General features: G+C 49.8%; 1 protein-coding gene across 2 annotated transcripts in view; it reads right to left on the bottom strand.

The window, feature by feature from the left end:
- Nucleotides 1-5,807: 5,807 nt before the first annotated feature.
- The window catches only part of NTNG2 (netrin G2), a 44,961-nt gene continuing 28,452 nt past the window's right edge, over nt 5,808-22,316 (bottom strand). Inside the window, exons 4-14 of one of the 2 annotated variants that reach the window (XM_061476511.1) lie at nt 19,924-20,096; nt 18,156-18,182; nt 16,138-16,290; nt 13,828-13,890; nt 11,817-11,891; nt 10,622-10,666; nt 10,127-10,192; nt 9,576-9,650; nt 7,868-8,035; nt 7,309-7,443; nt 5,808-6,976 (exon numbers count right to left, since the gene is read on the bottom strand). In XM_061476511.1, coding sequence (XP_061332495.1) covers nt 6,756-6,976; nt 7,309-7,443; nt 7,868-8,035; nt 9,576-9,650; nt 10,127-10,192; nt 10,622-10,666; nt 11,817-11,891; nt 13,828-13,890; nt 16,138-16,290; nt 18,156-18,182; nt 19,924-20,096 — 1,201 coding nt within the window. In that variant the 3' untranslated portion in view covers nt 5,808-6,755. The remainder of the gene's footprint in view (nt 6,977-7,308; nt 7,444-7,867; nt 8,036-9,575; nt 9,651-10,126; nt 10,193-10,621; nt 10,667-11,816; nt 11,892-13,827; nt 13,891-16,137; nt 16,291-18,155; nt 18,183-19,923; nt 20,097-22,316) is intronic. The other variant, XM_061476510.1, reaches the window with a different exon arrangement.

Below are 22,316 nucleotides of genomic sequence, written 5' to 3' on the forward strand. Positions count from 1 at the left end.
TGTTTGGTCCCAGTGAGTCCATGTGAGGAATAATCAACAGCACTGTGGAACCTTAGTCAAAGACCTAGGTATCACTTCTTGGTAATGACACTTGAGTTTTCTTTATACAGAGATTTTGGAGATCTAGAGGGCTAAAACGGGTAAGCAGTTAATTCTGGGTGTTATTACTGGGTTCATTCCACCGTGTTGATGAAGAATATATAACCAGTAAAATGGGGTGGTGCAGGAAAACTAACTTGATTTTTAAGAAAGCCTTCCTCTCATCATAACATTTCACAATAAAAGTGGAATTACTTATGCTAATAATGCTTTGGGGTGACGGAATTATCACTTCAGCTGGAGAATGTGTGTGAAGGAGGTGAAGAGCAGCATTTTATGTGCACAGTTTTGCATGGTGGTACCTTAGCATGCTTCTGCCTGGGAATGCAGCTCCACGCTGTGTTAGCACAAGCTGGGTGTACTGCGAGTGGGCCGGGTTGCTGTCTCCATGTATCTGTGCTGAAGTACAGCCTGCTCTGAGGCAGGCACGATCCTTCTGTCCCCCCACAGTTGACTTACACTTAGCCAACATCCCAGCAGTGGCTTTCTGAGCTGCCAGATTGCTCTAGCCAGGATTTAGCCATCATCTTTAGTTATGTTTTCTGTCCTGACACTTTCATTGGAGTGATTAGTATTAGCTTTGTCCTTTAAACCACTGCCTGAGAGGTACATGCAAGCCAGTCCAGTGAAATACCGGTGCCTTACTGTACAAAACATCAATTCAGACTGTAGCTGCCAGTAAAGCTTAATGCATCCAAGCCCAGAACAAACGTGCTTTACTGGTAGCATGTATTGTAGGTGTGTTGAGAGGCATTTAGTTGCTGTCTGTGGCTGTCCAGCTCATTGTGCTCCATGGTACAGAGCATTTTAAGATACCAGGGGAGAATCTTTGAGATGCATATGAAGTGAAATGGGTATATGTGCATTCTTTAGCTTTAGTTGTTCATTCTGTTGCAATCTTAATTGCTTTGGTGAACCCTGACCACCTCTTGTCAGCAGTGCATGCTCTTCTAAAACTGCTGTGACTCTGGCTTGATGTTGTGTACCTTGTGCAAGCAGGAAGGCTGCTGGAATGAATCAGACTATTGTGAACTGGACATCTTGGTCACCCCCGCATCCCAGAATCCATGCCCAATGTGTTACCTCCTTTTATGTTCATAGGAATATTTAAAAATGGTCATATTCTAGATCTTTTCTATGATCTTTGAAACCTCGTGGCTCTGTTGGGTGTAAGACAGCCATTTAGACTGTCTCGATGTAAATAAAGTGAAGCTGGCAACAGTGTGAATGAGGAAATGCTTTTCTGGTCATTAAGTGCAATTTTGTCAAAAGACTGTTTCTCTCTAGCTTTTCTTCTAGTTTTCTTCCTCAGTCTGCATTTCAGAACATGGTCTTCTGAGCGCTGTGCTTGCAATGCTGGAAGAAGTTTTGTTTTACCATTTGAATTCTGTTGTGTTTTGTACACTGCAATAGGCCATGTCCTCTGTAATGCCTATGTTTTTCCATAAATCATCTCTGAGGCATGGTCAGCGGCTCGGACTTTGGTTATTTAATACTGGATTTATCTGACCTAAGTTATTCTGTCAGTGGTAGCTTATTGCTACTGTATCATTAATGGTGTATTCTTTAATTGCTCTTAGAACATATTTCCCATATCACTCAGAGTATGTTTGTAGTTTTAATTAACTTTCCCTTCCCTTCTCTCTTATACCCATAACATGGAAAACCAAGCTAACTCCAATCCAAAGCTTGCTTCTTGTTGCTTCAAATAAAACCTGCATTAGGGAACAAACAATTTAGGTACCATTTTCATAACTTCTCTGCTGTTTACATTCCATGCAACAAGGTGCTGAGTAGTGACAGGCAGTCAGTGTTGGTAAGCTGTGAATGCAGACTTGCTTTATTCATTTAGTGTCATCTTGGAACCAGTGACAGCCGGAGGAGGTTGTTCCGTGATTGTTCTGTTCTGCTGAGTGTTAAAGTGAAGAATCAGTGAAACACTCAACTTTAGGCAAAAGAGTTTAATTGGAGGTTCTGCCACAGAACTTTGGAAGAAGCTGTGTTCAGGTTTTTATGCAGCCATCCATCTGGATGGGCTGAGGTGTGCTGAGCTCGTGGGGCCATCTAGGTTATGGGTAATCACAAGAGCTGTGCCACACTCACCCTCTACTTCCAGTCTCATCTACATTCAGACTTCCAGTGGGGCACTGAGTTTTTGCAGTACTGCCTCCTAGATGAGGTGAGTGCTGTAATTAATGAGCAGCTAATGGGGGTCTAACAGGAGCTGGGAGTCTAGGTGGTACAAGATGTGCAGACTGGCAAGGCTTTTCGCCCCTTCCTCATGCCAGTCCATAAAGTGGAAGTAGCTCCTGCAGTACTGATGCAAGGGAAATACGGAGCAGCACATGCTTCTGGAGTGACAAAAGACTTGTAGTGACCAAATGTACTGATTGAGGGTAAACTGTTCCCATGTAACATGGAACCCTGGTAATGTCAGAGGTGAGACTTGGGATTTATGCAGTTACTGAGGTGTGGTGAGATGCTGGGGTTTACTTTTCATGCAGAAGAGGGAGACCTGAGCAGCCAATAGCTGGAGCTGAGCTGTTCATTCACAGCCCAGCAACTGTAGCAATACCAAGAATAAGCAGAACCATGGTCCTAAAAATGCCAGACATTCTCTCTGGTCTGCATGAATAAATGATGGATGAAATGGCTGCTGTATTGTAAATGGAATTTATAATGTTAATGATACAATGCAGTCTCTTGCCACAACGGATCCATTCCCAAGCCATATATAAGGTCTCCTCTTTTTAAGATGTTTGGAAAGGAGCCCACTGCCTTACTCTTTAGTGCAAATAAATGTAAGCTAAGCAGCCTCGTACATCAAATATCGCTGACACATGAGACCTTCCAGCTATGTGTATCTGTCTTCTAAGGCCTTGACTAATTTGCCACCACCTCCCAGTGCTAGAAATGAAAATGAAGGTGATTTCAGTGCATGTTACATTTGGTATTGTAAAGATGTAGAAAACCTTGTTTTGTAGCTTGACAGCCTACACTGGTGTGGCTGTCCAGTTCTGTCACTGATTTCACTGTGGCATCAAGCAAGAAATCCCTTTGCTACAAAGAAATCCCATCGGTTTCTCTATTTTAATCTCTGAAATAGCAGAGTGTGGTTGGGATGGAGCGTTTGGAAGCCAGTATTATTGCTGGCCAGGAGAGAAGGTGGTTATGTGATAAAAATGGGTGGTTTTAGGCTTTCCTCCCACGTTTCACCCTGCAGTGAAACTTGTTATGACACCTGGAGAATCAAAATGGTAAAGGGGCCTTTAGGACACGCTGAAGCTCTTCTCTGCATCCCAAATCAGTGTGATTTTTAGCCAGTTTCTATGCGATAGCGGCCAAACTCTCTGACTCCCTGGTGGAAGGGCTGAGATAGCAATACAAAGCTTTTCAAACACCAGCTCTGCTGTTATTTCTGAGCAAGAATGCTCAGCTCCTTTTCAGGGAGCTTTGTTTTATTTACATTTGGGACTTTCCATGAAAGCCAATTGTAGAACAGAGTTGAGTGGCGAGACCATTAATTTTATTACCACTAAAGTGTTGGTTCTCTCACTACTCTAGCCCTCACAAGGCTTCTTATGAATCACTTCTGTAGATGAGATTTCTGCTTCCTCATCTTTAAAATACCAAATAACATACCTGGTAAGTGCCAAGGGAATTTTTACCCCCTCCTTCTGTCTCCAGCACCAGGGACTATCAGCTTGATGTTTTGTCTGGTGATGGATAAAACCAGGCTGCTGTTGACCCCTGTGGCTGGGGCTGTGGACTCAGCCTGGCCGTAGTGGTCTGTCACGTCAGGTAGATTTGTGTTGCTTTGGGGCTTTTGGTTATTTAGTGATTACTATAAATAGTTAAAACCAGAGCAGACTTTGAGGTAAACAAGGGAAAACAGAAGCTCTACTTGCACTGTTTGATGAGGTCACTTTTTTGCAGACAAGTATTGTTTAGAAACTTTCTTGAATCAAATGCCAGTGGCAGGATACCTCTGAAAACCTCTTGAATGAGCACGAGTGGCTTTTTTTCAGATAAAGAAGTACCTTTTGGTTAACCTTTCCACAAGTAAAGTACCAAGCTCATTGGACAACTTCTCCCATTTGGATGCATTAACCGATGTACAAATGTCTCTCTCTTAAGGAAGATGAGCTTTTGGGTTTGTGGGTACTTGCTGTGATGGTTTCTCTCTATGTTATTTCAATGATGCTCTTTGTGGAGGCAGCTGTGTGCTGATGGAAGTCTGAGGTTAATGGCTCTTCAGTGCTGAAGCTTTCAGTAGTTTTATATTATTTTCTTAAATACCAAGGGTAAGTTTTTGAGGGTTTGTTTTTCTGTCTTGCAGTGGTTTGTGTTGTGGGGTTGCAAGTTCTGTAGCATTGCTGGACAGGTAAAACGCCATTCTCTCCTCACCAACACACAGGATTAGCTTTGTGCTGAGCCTAAAGATGAGCTGTAGTGCTCTGTTTGCAGGCAGAGCCACAGGGGGAAAGTCTGAAACTCTCTTTGAGCCCTGCCCTTGCTCACAGCCTAAAGGATTCCATCTCTTGCACGAGATGAAGCGTGTCATGTTTGTCATTTGCAGTTACTATTACACAGGGGCTTTGCACAACTAGGAAGGCTCAAAGGTGACTTTAAAGAAGGTCCAGGAATGAACCTGATGGGTATTCTGTCTTCACAGGGAGTTGGTCCAATCTCTAGCTGAGTTGGAAAGCCAGTGATGTTTTATGTTAAAAACAGATGAACAAAGCCCCCAAACCAACCAACCAGCGCCCAGTCAACCAAGAGAAAACCCACCAAACCAAGAAGGTCCAGTGCAGTGGTCTACTACCTTCAGCATTTTCATACCTGGGTAGTTCTGAGCTTTGTTTTACCCTTCTGAGATTATTCTCTATAGGAATTCAGTGTGGCTGCTTGGCACGTTCCTGCTTGCATCGCAATAAAAGTGTGTTAGCAGGGAGTCTGCTGGGTGCAGAGTTTGTCTGGGGCACAGCTTTATGAAGTAGTAAATTTTCTGTTGCTCAGTCTAATATTCTAGAGAAAAACACTAGTACAGGGAAAGGAGAACGTTGCTTCACCTTCCAGAAGTGCCATTAGAGATCTTGATCTTGTTACAGTCTTTTCAATGCTATTACTTGTACGAACAGTAACATATGAGGATTTAAAATCTATTGCAGTCAGAAAGGACAAAGAGCGAGCGTCAATACCAACAGACAGCAACCGACTGCATTAAAGAAAGGGAGATAATGCTTGTACCAGCCCACTCTCGGAGATCAGATCTCAGAAGGGTGAGTTTAACCCCCATTAATTTTAGGGTGGGTTAACTAAGCCCTGTGACCTGTGTCGTTAAACGCTGCTCAAAATGTGCCCCACACTTAAGAATACTCAAGCAGCTCATTCTGCAAAGCTACATCATGGCAGCAGCTCTGGGGGGGCTGCAGTGGGGTTGGACAGCGGAGGTCCCCCTGGAGAAGCATCCTTGGACTGCCCAGCCTTCTTCTGCTTGCAGGCTCATTGGAAATGGCCCTTCCACACTAGAGCAGTGCTTAATACATCACTTGGGCTCTGTTCATTGTCTACAGTTAGTAGTCTAACCTAGGTTCAGCAAAGTAATTAGGAGAAATAATTAACAGCGCTCAGTAATGAGGATACCTCTCCCTCCCCATGTGGTGCACCATGGTAATAACTTAGAAAACACAAGAGGACATTATGAATCAAAAAATAAGTCTTTACCTGTAATTAACTGTGCACACAAGAAGAAAAGTGATCAAGCAGCCATTAATAGTTGCTTTACTGGAGGAGGATACACCAGAATCAAATGCTCATGGCAAAATGTCCCTTTAAGTTGTGGTTCTTGTATAACATTTAATCCAAACAAAAAATAAGTCTCTACCCAAAAACGTATTCGAACCGTACACCATAGGGATGTGTGTGGATAAGACACTGCACTCCTCATGTAGCATGTGCCTGATGGCCCTGCCTTCTCTGTTAAGTGCAAGAAAACAAAACCCAGCAATGAAAATACAGAAATCAATGCAGCAACTAGAGTTGTAGGCAACGGTACGTGGTGGGACGTGGGACTATGCAGCAATGATTGACCAGAGTCCCCCCACTTCCCTCCCTCCCCTTTCCCCTGCCTGTTGTGTTATGGGTCTCTGGAATTGAGTTGACATGACAGGCTCCTTCAATACAGGACACTAAGAAGAGTTAAAATAAAAAGAACACCCCAGCCTATACCAAAGTAAAGAAAGTAATAATAAAAAAAACACCCCTTGGATCGCGGCACTATTTCACCAGGGCCCCGTGGCCCCGGCCCTGTGTGGAGCAGGGAAGGAGAGTCACTGTGCAGAGGGAAGGATGGGTCTATGTCCCCGCTGGGCTGCTGGACCATGGCCCGGCACAGGCTGGTGCAGTTCCCGTGCTGCTGCTCGGCAGCCGGCTCCATGCTGCGGCCACCCCGGCTGCTGCCAGGATGGGTTCATGGGCAGGAGTCAGCCCCTCGTGTTCCGTGCACCCCTCTGCTCGGGAAGTGGACTGAAAGACGTTGTGCAAGTCCTAGCGTGAAGGAAGGCGGAGGAGACGGTGGGGAGAGCCACCGGGTACCTTGGTCTCCCCCGGCCCCTCGGGTGATGTGCCTGGGCTGAGCTCCTTCCTCTGCAGGTTCAGAGGTCCCCCCACCCGTGCAGCTGGAGGGCGAGCACCCCGAGGAGGACGGCGCCGAGGCTGCTGCGCACGCTGGAGGCACCATCGCAGTCCTTGTCGGCTTCACACCTGGATTGCTGGCACAGGACCCCCTTGAAGCCCACAGGGCAGATGCAGCGCTGGTTCTGGTAGCATGTGCCGCCGTTCTGGCAGAGCAGGAGCTCGTCATCACAGACGTTGGCTATAAAGTGAGAGGGAGGAAAGGATTTGAGTGGTAATCCGGGCTATCTTAAACCCTTTGGCTGCAGCACAAATTAGAAGCTTTTGGCTTTCTTCTTTAGCTCCTAGGGGTTGAATTATTCAACCCCTTAGAGCAGTCCCAAGGCCAGAGGAACACAGTGGGGATTGCAAACTCCAGGAGCAAAGCTATCAAGTCATTTTCAGATTTGGGAGAAATGGCTGGAATCTGCTCACTCTGAGCATCACGGGGGACCCGAGCAGGCAGTGCTGAGGATCCCTCTCTGGTTTGGACCCATCTCACCCCCACCCCACCACTGTGCCTCAGGTACTTACGGAAGCAGCCCTGTCTCCAGTAGTAGTTGGGCAGGCAGTCGTCACACTTGGGCCCCGTGGCACCTTCCTTGCATTCACAGTAGCCGGTCTCATTGCAGCGGTCGTGCATGGAGCCGATCTGGTTGCAGTTACATTCTGCCCAAAGACAGGGCTGTCAGTGCCTGCCTTGCCTGAGGGCCTTGTCCCTGTTATTGCCCCAAGGGAGATGCTGTGACTTGGGAAAAGCCTGGCTACGTGCTACGGGAGGGACCTTAGAGACCAAGGGGCTGGGAGAGCGTGGCTGCATGAGTGCAAGCAGCCATGAGTGCAAGACCACCCCTCTTTGGAGCTGAGCACCTTCTGGTAGAGCAATGCGTCTGAATCAGGTTGGAAAGACAGTATTTGGGCTTTGTTTCCAGCAGAGAGATGCCTTGGCAGGCTGCAGAGACTGTAACGACTGGGGGCATGCAGGTCCCCCCTCTTTCCAGAGAGGGGCTGAACTGAAGCCCACCCCATAGAAGAAGGTTCTACGAGAGCCATCCCACGTCCCGGTGCTGCCTGAGGCCACCGCAGCGCTCACCTATGCATACATTCTCGTCATCCAGCTCCGCCGAGCTGTTGCGGTAGAAGCCGAGGCGGCAGTGCTGGCAGTGCTGGCCCCTCGTGTTGTGCTTGCAGCTCACGCAGGTCACCACGTTCAGGAAGTCGATGTAGCTGCAGCGGTTGGAGTGCCCGTAGCACTCGCAGTCTGCGGAGAGCAGGAGAGAGCTGGGGAGATGGGCTGGGAGCATCCTTCCTTACGCTGGGTGGAGGAAAGGAGCCCCGACCGCTGCTGACACAGGGCTGGGCAGGATGGGTGCACGCAGGGGCTGCCATGGGGGGATTGGGGTGGAAGACACTGCTCAGAGAGGGGGGATCTGTCCCCTTGGGGTGAGGACAGGCAGGAGCCAGCCCCTGCCTGTCCCAGGACATGATCTCTTTAAGGAAAGGCACAATGATGGCAGCAGGCATTGGAAGTGGATCAGGTGTTAATTAAAGAGCTGCCTTGTTAATGAGCAGAGCTCAGCTTGGTGCTTGGGATTGGCTCTGGTGGAGCCGCAGGAGCTGTGGGGGAGCTGGGATGGGGGGGCAGAGCCCCAGCGAAGGCTGTGCTCTGCCTCCCTGTGGCAAGGAGGGGACTGGTCCATGGATGGGGCTGGCAGAGGGTGCAGCAACGCTGCCTCCAGGGATGGGAAGGGCCTGGACAAGGCTGAAGTGGAGCTGGAGCTGCTGATGTCCAGGTAAAACCTCACTGCCTCCTGGCTTTTTCCCCTCTGTCCCTTCTGTTGTACCTCCAAAACAATGCTGGGTGTGAAGCGTGGTGACTCTCAGGTTAAGTGCTTAAAATGACTCTATTCAAGGAAGCGTGGCTTGCGTGGGGTCCCTTGAAACAGTGGACAAGTGCATGAAGGTTTGAACCAGGGCTGCCTGGCACAGCACAGGGATGCCTGCAAAGGCTGCTGGTGGGATGGGAGATGCCACCATCGCTTGTCCAAGCACTGTTCCTGTCCCCAGGGCTGACCTCTCTCAGCCATGGGCACATGCTAGGAAACTACCAGCCAGGTTTAATTTATAGCCAGAGGAACGTGATTATTTGCTTCTTCTTGTTTGCTTTCATTACCATGACTTGGGGTGGTGATTGCCTTGCAGTGTTTGGGTGCTGGGAGTTTATAACACAAGGAGAGGAGGTACCCTGGCTGCCTTGTGGCCCTGCTGTCCTGGTCAGGAGGTGTCCCAGCCAGCACAGGCAGTGATAACGTGAGCAGAAACAGTGTGAGCCAGGTCTGAGCTTCCCCAGCCTTTGGAGAGGAGGCTCGGAGCTGGGGTTTTGTTCCAGGCTCTGACATTAACCAGTGATGAAGGGATGGGAGGGAACGGTATGGGTTGGCATGCACATGCAACTGCAGGAGGAGACTTGTCTTAATGAAATGGTGGCCAGGGAAGATGGAGCAGGGCAGAGGTTTCCCCGTGGTTCATAACTGCCTGAGGAGGAGCTGAGATTCTGTTGTAATCTTGATCTTCTGTGAAAGAGCTTCTGCCTCTTCAACCACTATCTAAAGGATTTCAGCTTGGATACTTCTGGCTGCTGCAATTCCCAAGCATTGTTTCACCCTAGGGATGCACTCCTGCATACAGCTAACCACAGCTTGGATATGCAAACCCTCCCCATCTTCTCCATGTCTGATGCTGCTGGACCACATCACTTGGGCAAAGACTGAGAGCCCTGGAGCACCGCTCCCTCCTCTTACCTTTATACGTTTCAATAGGAGCCACTGGGCCAGAGTCTGGTTTGAGCCGGATGAGTTTTGAGCTCTTTGAGGATGCTTAAGGGAAATCAGACACATGTTTTCTCACTGCTTAGCACCGCTCCGCGTCCTACCCTACCGCGAGCAGCTCTGCTACGGGAACAATGCTGACCCGAGCCAAGACCGCTGCTCTGGCAGCACTGGCAGCTATTTCTGCACCAGACAGCTGTAGCTGCTGAATTTCTCCTTCTTTTCTCCCCTTCTTAAAGTTGGATGCATGAAAAACTCGCTGCACAGCGCTATCGCAATGTGCGGAGCCAGAAGGAGCTACTCGCTCGTCCCCCCTTCATGCACGTTCAGTGGTGGGAATTGGGTTGTTCAGGATAAGGATCTACAGGTCTGAACAGCTTAAAACACATCTACTGGTCACGGCATTGGTTTGATGGAGGTCACACCAACTAGCACCAAGAAGCTGCTAAGGGAGCAAGGGCTATGGAGGTGATATCGGGCAGGGCTTGCTGTAGGGTCCTGCAGAGCAGGCGCTGCTCACGTACCTGGCTTCTTGCCGTGCCTCTTGCCTGCAGAGTGTGCTGTGCGCCCTGCTTTGCTCTTCGGAGCTGCTACACCGAACAATGAAACACATCTGAGTGCCGTGGTGGGGTCAGGGCTCCCAGGGTGAGCCCAGCATGGCTGGGCTGGGATGTTTCCTCTGGATAAGGGGCTGCTCTGACCAGGATGGAGCTTCCTTGGGGCTGTGCTGCCAGCCAGACCCCCTCCCACACTGAACGATTGGGGTGCTGGGGGTAAAGGCCATCACCTGCAACTCAAGCTGATGGGGTTCGGTGCTTGGTAACCCCCATAAAGAGCAAGGTTGAGCCATGCTGGGATCCCACAGGGATCCTCCCTCTGATGCCATTTGTGAGGCTGCTGTGACACGGGGGCCTCCTTGGATCCCCATTGCTTCCCCTGACCCCATGGTGGGCTGGCACAGTGTCCAGACCCTCCTCCACCAGTGTGGCATCTCTAGCCTTGGACAGGCATGACCTTACCTTGCATGTTCTTGGGAGGGTCTGGTGGCTTCGGTCCACGTGCTGCTGTGTTTGGTGGGAGCTGAACAGCTTACAGTGGCATCAGTTAGAGAGAACATCGGATTTAATACACATCCTCCTCCTGTTTCCTTAAAAAGGTGGCAAAGGGACGCTGGAAGCTCTAGGCAGGGTGGGTTGGTGGAGTTGTATCTTATTGCAGACGGGTTGAAGCAGGAATGGGAGACAACGTCTCCTGGAAATTAGAGTCCTCAAGTGTGAGGAGAGACAAAAAGCACTCCTAAGGGGAGAGTGCAGGAGCTGCTGGATGGCTGAGTGTTGGCATGTGGTCATCACATTGCCCTAGCGTGCAGAGAAGCACATCTGCAGACCACTGTCAAGGCTCAGAAACCCTCCTTTTTCAGCACAGATTGTCAGCATCACTTGGCATTGATGCCCATTGTGTAGGCGAATATGGTTTGTGAGACCACAGGCAGACCCAAAATGACAACAATTCCAAAGAACCTCAATTTCAGCACTTCCAGCCTCCCCAGTTGAGTATTTCCAAGCACTGGGCTGTGTCCTGGACCAAGCTTCAACAGTTACTGTGCTCTGCACTGGAAGGGATGCTAATGTGTGCAGCTGGAGCGAGCTACAGGCATCTCACATGGGAAATGAGAGCTGAGCACCAACAGGCAACTGCCGAAGCATGCGTGCTGGTGGGAGTGCTGAGGAGGAGAAGCTGCAGCCTGAACAGCCAGCGTGAAGCCTCCCAGGGCTCCCACCAGGAGCATCTCACCTTAGGCAGTCACACAGGAGACCTGGAGCGAGGAAATACACAAGAAGGCATCTCTGCTATGAACAACACAGGCCTATCTATTTACAAAGTTATTCTGCTCTACAAACAGACTCCGGTCTCGGGAGACAACAGGATTTCCATGATCCTCTCCGTTCACCCCAGCAGCAAGCTGTGAACAATCTCCTCTACCACTTACCATCCTCATCTTTCATGTATATGACTAAACCCCGAGGCTCAATCCAGCCTCACCAGATTCCCAGCTGCGTGTAGGGCACAGACAAAGACCTGAGCTTTTTCCCAGGTGAGAGGAGGAGAGAGATGCATGGAAAACAGAGACATGGATCTAGAAACTAAAGCATTTGCTGAGCACTGGGAGCTGGTACTCGCTGGCAGGACCCAGCTCAGCCACGTATCTCCTACCTTCTGCTCCGGGGCCATCCTTGGCTAGGGGAGAGCTCACTTGCAGGGGGGCAGCCTCTGACAAGCTGGTGTAGTCTTGTAGGGATCAAAGGGAAAGCAGTGTTATTGGGTGTGCTGGGGGAGCTGGTAACCAGCTGGTGACCTGCCCTGATGCACAGAGCAGGATGGCAGTGGTGTGATCATAGAGTCACGGAATGGTTTGGGTTGGAAAGGACCTTAAGATCATCCAGTTCCAATCCCCTGCCATGGGCAGGGATGAGCTGCCCGATCTCAGCCCACCTGAACACAGGGTGCTCTGCTCATCTTTGCTTAAGGACCTCATCCACAGATCTGCACCCCTCTGCTTTGAAATCATGGAACTGAGGAATAGCATGTGTGTCTATGGATGGAGGCACAAAGTCCTGGTTCCTAACCCAAACTTCCAGGCTCCCCTTCAAGCTCTGCTTGTCCCTTAGAAATACCACTTAAAGAATTTGCAGTTAAGCCATCAAGGAATCTATAGATCACTGGTTTGATTTCCCTGCAAACCCTCCCCCCCCCCCCGGCCCCATACCCCTCCCCTCTCCTCAGTATTGGTAACAATCCCCAGGTTTGCTAGAAAACAGACTAAGGAATAAAAAATTTAAAAGCCATATTATTAATTTGAGGCTCCAGTTGGGTAACATAAGGAGGAGGAGAGAAAAAAAACCCATCTCTTGATCCTTGCCAAGTTTCAAAGGACAAACCCGACTAGGAGAGAAATGTGATTTCCCAGCCTCAAACAAGGGGATGATAAACAATGCAGAATAAAATAGAGCTTGTCATTAAAAAATCATCCCTTTTCCTAGGAGAAGGTGATAGACATTGTCCTTTTCAGCTGGAAAGTGGAAACCAATTGATATTAATACGGTGTTAAAGAGAATATGAAAAAAGCCCCGTGCAAATTGGCAAGGGTTTAATTAGAGTCACAATAAAAACCAGCCCTGGAGGCATTTTGCTTTTTAGTCATTCACATACACCTCCACTCAATCGCGTTTACAGAGCCAGGGAAATTATTAATGCTCATTATCCTGAGAACCTTTCCCTTGTTGCTCTGGGACATTCATGGACAGTTTTACATGCTGGGAGGGGGAGAGACACGTTTCACCCTCAGACCCAGCTCATGCTAATGGGAAAGTCCAGGCAGCTCCTGTCCCAGGGGCTTGTATCAGCCCCGATGGAAACTGGTGGTCCTGGTGGGTTTCTAGGGAAGTAGAGTAAATGGCACCAAGAAATCACGCTTTGTAACACAAACCACTGGGGCAAACAGCACGGGGATGGTGGGGAAGGACCCAGAAAAAGCCCTTCTCAAAGCATAAACACAGGGCTCCCTTTCTGCAGCAGCTGTGCCAAGGGCTTTTGGTGCTCTCTTTCTGTCCACCAAGCAGGGTGCAGGTTGGGTTTGTTTGTCTGGAGGTGAACTGGCTCTGAGGAAACTGCTACGAACCAACGAACCAGAAGGGGGGAAATGGAAGCGAATAAATAAAAAAAAAAAAGAGTTTTTTTTTGTTTTTTTTTTTGCTTATTTTGAGCATGGGAGAAATGTAACAAATGGCAAGGAAGAATTTGACAGGCTTCAAGGAAGATTTCAAAATAACAGAATCGCAGAAGGCAAATGGGAATAGCACTTAATGCATCCTCCTTAGGGTAGCTCTGCACTTTCCCTTCCTTCTACCCATTCTGGCAGCCTTGACTGCCTTCAGACCACAGACCGTGCCCATAAGCTCATTCTTCTCTCCCCTCTTACCGCATGCCAGGCGACCGGGCACAAAAGCATCCTACGAACATGACCACAGCTCCACCTTGACCACGGAAAACACCGCGAGCAGCCAAAGGAAGCAGATGTCTAGCAGATCCATGCACCCCAGAGACAACCCAAATCTAATCTACTCCTCTAGCCTACGTGCTACATTGCTTTCTGCCTTGCCGCTACCCACTAACGTGCGGAGGCATGAAGGAGAAGGGAAAAACACATCACTTTGGCTTTAAATACCTGGTTTTTTCTCTGTTTCTCTCACGGGCACAGCGAACTCAGAGGCTGGTCTGAGGATGCTTGCTTACGGTGGGAAGGAGAAATTCAGGGGCAGAAGACAGTGTGTAAATCAGAGGGTGAAACAGCGCAGGATGGGGCAGGGCTCTGAAAGGGCTTTCAAAGCTGGCAGGTTGAGCTGTCCTAAAGCAAGGAGGGATTTGTGCAATGCTCTAGAATTCTTAAGGCAGATAACAACAGAATATCTCTCATTGGGACTCTGACCCAGCTTGGGTTTTATTGCATCTCCTCACCAAGAGCTCCAAGGGGCATCTCTTTAACAAGGTGTTTCTCTTGAGGTCCAGGCAAGTTAGATTCACAGCCCTTTGGGGATGTCATGTATTTAAAGAAGCATTTATATTTTATGCTATTTGTATTTTATATTATTTTATATTATTTAGTTTATATTTTGCAGGGGGAGGGATGTCTCTGGTCAAAAGCAGATCTGAATTAGGCTGTGAATTGATTCCCTCTTGCTCATCAAAGGCATACTATGGACCTTTGGCCTCAAACCCAGCATGCTGCCCATGAGCAGATCCCTGAACCACTGGGTGGCCCTGCCTACCTTCTTATTTGAAGCAGCACCTCCAGGGACTGTCTCCATCCCCTGGCACAGCATTCTGGGGTTCTGGATGGGGTCGAGGAGCTCAAAGCTCAGGCCTGGCCTTATCAAGCCAGAGATCTGGCGGCTGGGCTGTGATTTACTCATTTATTTTGTCCCTTGCCATCAGTTAATGGAAGCATTCTGAACACATTCAGATCAGGTTTTGGAGAAGGAATAAACCTAAGGTACATCACATCACCCTCGGAGAAATTTGGCAGGGGAGACTATCCCCATCACCCCCAACCCCACGCAGACGCTATCCTGCCCGCCCCAGCTGAAGCAGAGCACTGCAAGTCATAAACAGTATAGACACTGAACACACACCCTCACGTACACAGCACTTGTAAAAGAAATAGACCTAAAAGCATCGCTACAGGTGAGCATGGATAAAGATCAATGCTCCTAAGCGCATGGTGCAGACACAGATGTGATCCCCTGCTACTAGTGGGGCCATGTGAGCTCTAGGCAGGGCTGGTGGATACCAATGAGGTCCTGGGTAAGGAGCGCTTCTCCTGCATTCTTTTGCCCAGGGTCCCTCCATCTCCAAGGAAGTTGGAGCTAAACTCCGTGCTTCCTGATGAGCTACTCAAGCAGGGTACTTCCACGAATATATCTATATTTGCATAAACATGCAACCAAGTTTCCTCATCCCTTTGACTGGCTTCTGGCAGCTCCCCCAGACAGACTGTTACTAACACACTGTGGGTGTAAAACGTCCTCCTGGGAAATATCAGGCCCAGAAAGCGTGGCGAGGGGAGGAATGTGTGTCTAATTCCCCCATGAGAAGCTTAAAAAAGTGTCCTGCTGTTAAGTCCTCTCTGCTCGGTTCCAAACGACAAAGCGAAAACGTTGTCCCCTTGGTCAGGGGCGGAGGGAAGGAGGAGCCCCCCGAGAAACGATAAAGGTTTTCCTCCATAGGGTGGTTTTAGTAGCTAGAAAGGGTGTTTGTGGTGTGCGTGTGAGCTCCAAGCCCGGTGTGCTCCATGGATGCTTGTACAGCAGCCTGGGGAATGTTAATGGAGGTCGGGATAGAGCAGGATGGAGTATGATTCCTCTCTCCTTCCAGCCAGGCAAGATGGGGTATGTGGTTTAATTTACAGTGGGACAGTAAAGCCTTAATTGTCTTCCTGCCATGCTAGTGCTGGAGCTGTAAGAGAGCATCTCCTGCAGCCGTGCCAGCCCCGTGCAGAACAACGGTGCCAAGTGGCTCGAGGAGGGATGGGTTTTGAAAACCTTTCTCTTTAGAAAAGAAAAAAACAAAATTGAGAAAAAAAAAAGGGAAAAGTGTTGCTTCCCCCGCATCCAGTCCTGGCTTCACTTCTTGCTGCCTTGATGATAACAGAGTGACAGCAGAGTGAGATCACCCAGTGAGGGGGGGGGGATGTCAACCCATGGTGCGGTTGTTGGCTTTGAGGTGGACCCGTTGTGGCTGGCTCCTTGCTTATGGGGACCAAAAGGCTTCTAGCTCATGTTACACGTCAAAGTGCCCTTGGACCGAATGGAGAGAACAGCAACGCAGGTCTGCCCAGGGTGATTTTTATCCATGTCCCTTTATCATCCTACAGAGCAGATAGCCAGGGCCACCGACACTGGGATGGGAAGCAGCTATAAAGAGGAGCCCAGCAGTGAAGTCCTGGCTCTTGGAGCGAGGCAGGGAGCGTGGCACCAACCTGGCTGGGTGGTGGTGGCAGGCAGGGTGGTGGTGGTGGTGGTGGTGGTGGTGGTGGTTGTTGTTGAGGTGGTGGTAGTGGTGGGCGCTGTTGTGGTGGTGGTTTTTGCAGTGGTGGTTTTTGTGGTGGTAACCCGCTGCGGTCGCTCATACGCTAGCAAGCAAAGAGAAGAGGTGGAGGCACTTACTGGGGGGGGATGGATGGAGGGTTTCCTTGCCAGCCCATGAGGCTGCTGCACTGGTGACCGATATCCCAGCGCGGTTACAACTGGGGCACTGGGGGGATTAAGGCTCGATGACGCTGGGTGCAGCGAGCGCGTGTGTGCGTGCAGGAGGCTGTGACTGTATCAGCATCAGCTTACCCTGCTGGTGCAGATATTGGCTTAAATACTTACAGCTCAATCATAAACTAATTGCCAATTAAGCTGAAAAGGGGAAATGAAGCACACTGTGGCACAGATGGGGTGATGAGCATGGGGGGGAGCAGAGGAGCCCTCCCAGCCCAACCTGCCAGGAGCTGCGCTTCAGTGCTGTGCTTACGCTGCCTGATGTCTGTGTTCATGGAGCCCTGGCTCCATAACAGCACCATCTCCTTCCGCCACCCAAACTACCCAGCACCATCAATACCAACCCCTACAATTGGCACTGTATTAATTTCCACTGACAAATTAATTAATGGCTTAACATCACAAGCCCCCGTGGAGCTGAGCAGGAGCGGTCCCGGGTACACCACCATGCTCAATGCAAGAGCCCCAACTAAAATAACAGTGGAACACAAATTCCTACTTAACTTATACCTGCTGCCCTCCTGTCCTTGCTTGTCCCACTGCTTCAGGCAGATTATCATGCTTAATTTCATAATAGCCCTGAGCTAGTTTAAATACTTAATTTAGGTCACTCCTAGTCTCCTATGCAGGCTAAATAATCTCTCCTTAACCGGCCTTGGACACAAATCCCTCCTGTCCACCTCCTGCACATCGCTCCCAGCACCCCCACAGCTTTTTCCTAGCAGGACATTGTGATGGGAAACATTTTCCAGGGACACAAAGGTAGCACCGAGGATGCCACGTTCTGTTAAGGGAGGAGAAAAGATTCATCAATATGGTTTTCATCAGGAAAAGAGTAGTTTTGACTGTTAAAACATTGGGGTTTTTAATCCCAAATTACTTAAGGGATTCCTTCAATTCTATTTGGAATTTTTAACCCTTTCAGTTTAACTGCTTGAAACCTAAATATGGTTCATTTACCCAGAAAACCCATCCTCCGCTTTCCAAATAGGTGTATTTTTTCTTAACTGCATTTGTACCTCTCTGGAACTGCTTCTCCTCTGATTCTTTCCCCTTGCCTGCAGACCAAAGAAGTCATTATTCCTTCAGCTCCCTGATTTGTTTCTTCTTGAGGGTAATTCTGAGCCATAAAATAGAAGCCCAGGTTTCTGCTTACCCTAACCTCAAGACTCTTTGATATCAAACAACCTCCAGCTTTGTTAAATAAGGACTCCTATCATACCATCAGTCTTCCAGCAACAATCCCAGTGGAGCTCTATCTTTGCTGCCAACACTTCAGAGATGTATGTTTATATACATACACATGTACATATGGATGTACACGCTCTAGATAGGACAGCCCAGGGTAACCCAGACTGGATGCTATGCCAAATAATTCAAACCCAGCTCCTTCTCAGAGCAGAGTTCAGCAATACTGGGGCAGGGGGGGGAAAGTTCACAGCGAGCACTGATGGGTTTGAAGAGGCTTTTTTATTTCCTTTCCGGCTGCCATACTAACGAACCTCATGGGGGGAAACCGTGCCAGAGGGGGAGGCAAAATGAGGCTTCTGAAGTCAAAGCAGGAAAATGTAAGACTCTTTGGCCGGATGGAAAATGAAGCACAATTAGGGAAGAATTATTGCCTGGAAAATGGGAATGGACAGAAAACAACCATTTTTGTTTCCTAGTGACATCCACAAGGCCCATGCACCGAGGTGTTAAACGCCAGCATTTCAGTTATGGTTGTACTTACTGCCAAAGGCTGAGCCTGCAGCTGCACCTGGAAAACACAAGGAGAAGCCCAGTTACTGGAAGCAGGACACCATTGGCTCTGACACCAGCAGAAGATCACAGAGTCACGACGTGGGACTGAACATCAAGGAATTAGCAGGGGTCTTGCTCATAGGCATATCTGTTTGCTGCAAGAGCTTAAAAGCTGCTTTTGTCAAACCCCAGAGGCAACCAGACAGTGCTGTCTGAGGTCTTGGCATCTCAAGCCTTTCACCTGGGGGAGAAAACCAGCATGGTCCTTGATGATGGGTTTTTCTGTTCATCGTTTCCTTGATGTTATAGGCCAAGAACATCTTCTGAGGTTCACTGGGCTAAGTACAAGCTGTAAGGGCTGAACCGGGTGCTGTCACAGCCGGGGGAGTTCTTGGCGAGCAAGGAAGGTTGAACACCCTTCCTGCTGCAGCACTCACTCAACAGGACACTGCGAAGTCACTGGCTTCAAACCGACCAGTTGAGGGCCACCCAAGGACCAGCTTCTGGCTTTCAGCACCCAGGAAACTGATGGCCGTGGTCTTCCCCATTGTAACAAGTGGAAGAATCATGGAAAGTCTCAGCTTTGCATGAACATAAAGAACAGGACCGGTGATGGAAGAGGTGAGACCACCAGGAGGAAAGGGCTTCAGAGAACTGCCTCTGTTGCAGAGGAACAGGATAGAGGGAGGATGAAGCAGTAAGAATTGGGAGGGTGGGAGAAGACTGAGTGACAGATGGGAAGAGAGATGAATGGGAGAAGAAAGAGCAGAGGAGAAAGAGAAATAGGAAGAGACACGAGGAACGGAGGGGAGGGAAGGGAGAGAACAGCATGTCTGTGCCTGTCAACACCAGAAACTCTCCCAAGCTCCTTTGAAGCAATGCAGCCGCTTGGTGGGAGCTGACAAGCTCGTTCCCTTTCAAAGAACCTGCTCATCTACCAGCCCTGGCACACACAAAACATTCCCGTCACAGCCTTCGGAGCTCGAGTTTCAGCTTTGATCATCTTAAAGCACATAAATCTTTCAAAAAATTTGGGGGGGAGGAAGGGAAAAGATTCTCTTTGGTGATGCTCAAAGCTGCTGCTTGAAAGGCTGGAGTGGCTACTGTGGCTCCATGACATTTAAACAAGTCTGCTAATGTGGACTGGACAGAAACCCAGGAGAAACTGGCCCATCTGTGATGTTTCCTGCCCCAGTTCCCCTGCAAGAATGATGGTGGATATGCAGCCTTCATCTCATCTGCGTGCCTTTGCTTCTTGCTCCAGCAGGCAATTGGATGAGACTGGAGCTGCGCAGAGGAGCTTGCCTGAAATACCAACACAGAACAGGATCCAGAAAGAGATCCAGAAAGCAGCCTGCCCTCCCGCAGCTGAGCAGTGCCGGCGCTCAGCCCGTGGACTACTTGACAGCCAGTGCTTTGCTGCGGCTAAATAATGCCTTCAAAGGACAGTGATTTGCACTGCCACAAAGCCATGGACCTGTATCTTGGCTCAAGGCCATCCTTCCTATTGTTGGCCATCATTTGAACTCATCGCTCCTCTACCAGTAATCAACAAGTCACCTCTGCATCCACGCAGATCCTCTGTCGGTTCCCTGCGTACTAAGACACAGGTAAACACCCACTTCCCTTTCCAAAGCTAGACATTCCGCACTGATTTGAGATGGAGGAGGACGAGACGAGGATCACCTCCCCTCTGCGGGTGTTGTGCAGCTGAAGGTGGGAGTGCAGCCAGGGCTGGCTCGCTGCAGGTTACTTACATGCATTGGGGGACCCGTTGGGGAGAGGCAGGTAGGATCCTGCTCGCCAGGACCTGGAGCGAAAGTTCTTCTTGCACTTGCCGCAGTCCTGCCCCGTGGTGTTGTGCTCGCACTCGCACTGAAGGCTGCCCTCTTTGAAGGTGCACAGGTTAGCGTGGAGGTTGCATTTACACCTGGAAGAAGAAGGCAGGAGAAGAGCTGTCGGGTGTCACTGCCACTCTTCCTTGCCCCTAGTGCAGTGCTGCCTGCGTGTGTGAAAACGTAGTGGTGAAGTTGTGCTGGTTGCCCCTTCCCCATTCCTTCTGCAGGACTTTCTCACTGAACTCAGCTGTTTTCCCCAGGTATCTGGTGCTGGGGTTCCAATGTCCACTTCCTCACCTAAGAGGGATCTGCAGCCTCTGTTCCAAGATGAGAGATTCTCTACTCCCACCATCTGACTGCGCAGACCATCTAATGGTGAGTCAACGCCTCCAGCTGAGACTGAAGGCTGTCACAGAAAGCTGGGTGAGGAGCTCAGATGGAGGCTTTTGCTTGGAGGCAGAGAGGACAGCCTCGTGCTGGAGCATGGCTAACACTGGTGGGACGCAGCCCCTTGGCCCCCATGCAGTGTGCTAAAGTCAAGAGCGTGAAGCTGCCCAACACAAACCCTTCTCCCTACGTGCAGCCTGCTGTGACCAAAATAACACAGAGAACAAGTCACCATCAGAATCTGCCTTTTAGTCCCCGCGTCACCACAGAAGGCAACAACGAAAAGCACGACTCAGCAATTTGCAAACATTAACAAACTTTTAATGAGCTGTAGTGCAGTATGCAGGGAATAATTATCTCTGTGCACAATCATTCCTGTTGCTCAGGCTCCGGAGGTGACTTATGCAGAGCACAGAGGCTGAGCCCGTAACTCACACCCGGCTCTGGTGACTCCTGGGCCCAAGCTCAGGCCATCAGACAGAGACTTTGGGGACCAAAACCTCTCATTTCATTCCAGGCTCTGGATCCTTAGCACAGCCCAATGGGTTTTTACTGCTTCATGCAGTAATTTACACCCTCAGAAGCAGAACCATTAGAAAACCATAGTGCCTTATGTGAACGGGTTAAGAAGTCTGACCAAGCAGTGCTTCATTTTAGAGGGCTAATTGCACAAGAGATGCGATGCTGAGGGGTATGAACTGCTTGCAGAGAAGACAAAGGAAACATGGCCTGTTGGTTCCTGTGCTCAATCTGCACTGGGATAAGCAACCTGGATTAGACTGGGAGCTGAAAGCCGGGTCTCTCCCAGCACTGTGCATGCCCACCAGCTCCTGATGTCTCTCTCATCTTCCTTGGCAATCCTAAAGATGCTCCCCAGCCGCCTGCCTGCTCTGCCAAGGCTGCCTTTGCTGCTCCTCACGCATGGCTGGATGAGTGACCTCATGTATGATTTGTTTTACCTCTCCCTCCCCTCCCTGTCCTTAATTCTACCAAACCCCGCTCAGAGGCTCAGCATAAGCTGGATGAGCAGTGTCTCTCCCTGTCTTACAACCCTGCCCTGTCTCTGATCAAGCAGAGGAGCTGCAGTCTCTAAAAGGGAGGAAGGAAGAAAATGCGATCCGTGGAGCAGAGGCAGGCACACTCAGCGTGCTCCACTTGAATCTGTGTGTTAGCAGGAGCTGGAGATGCCACGTCATGTCTGAAAGCACTAACAGCCTCTGAGCTTCAGTGCTCTGGGAGCAAGCCATGGATCTGGGCACCCAGGGGAAGAAAGCAGCTTTGGCCAATACCTGCATAGGAGGGATGCTGTGTATCACCGTGTGCCCTCTGCCTCTGATAAGGAAGGATTTCAGCCGAGCTATCCCAGCCTTTTGGCAGAGGTGGTGCCCAGCCCTGGGATGCTGTGGAGCCAGACTCTGAATTATTCAGCATCCACACAGCACGGCCTCCTTCTCTCACTTCAGAACAGTCAGACGAGAAGGAAGCAGGCGAGATAGCAGGTTAAAGCAGGTCAATGCTTCACCACTGCTGCTCTGGGCCCAGCCTGAATCAGAGCAACAGCTTCTGAGAGCTGCAGCTCTTCTCCCTCCTACCTTTGGTGGGAGCAATGGGATGGGAGCCAGCAATAGTGTGCTCCTAAAATCCAGCTGAGGGGGTGTTTAAGAGCTGCAGGGGAGGGGGTTCAAGGAGGGTAGGGCCTGGCATCCCCCTTGTTTCCTCTGATGATGTGGCAGGTAGCACTTGGCTCCTGTCCTGGACCCTGCTGGTCTCGCAGGGGGAATGTAAGCAGTGGGTGACCACCGACTGGTCCCCCGTGGTAGCCTGGGGCAGCCTCAATCCCCTTCTCTGCCTGCAGCACATCCTTGCTCCTGGCATCCCCTGTTGAGGGCAAAGCAACCGTTTTGGGGTGAAACCCATTCACTGTT

The sequence above is a fragment of the Pezoporus flaviventris genome, unplaced genomic scaffold (assembly GCF_033815535.1).
Source record: "Pezoporus flaviventris isolate CSIRO_AGI_PZ_B2104156 unplaced genomic scaffold, CSIRO_AGI_Pfla_v1 ptg000097l, whole genome shotgun sequence".
Taxonomy (NCBI): Eukaryota; Metazoa; Chordata; class Aves; order Psittaciformes; family Psittacidae; genus Pezoporus; species Pezoporus flaviventris.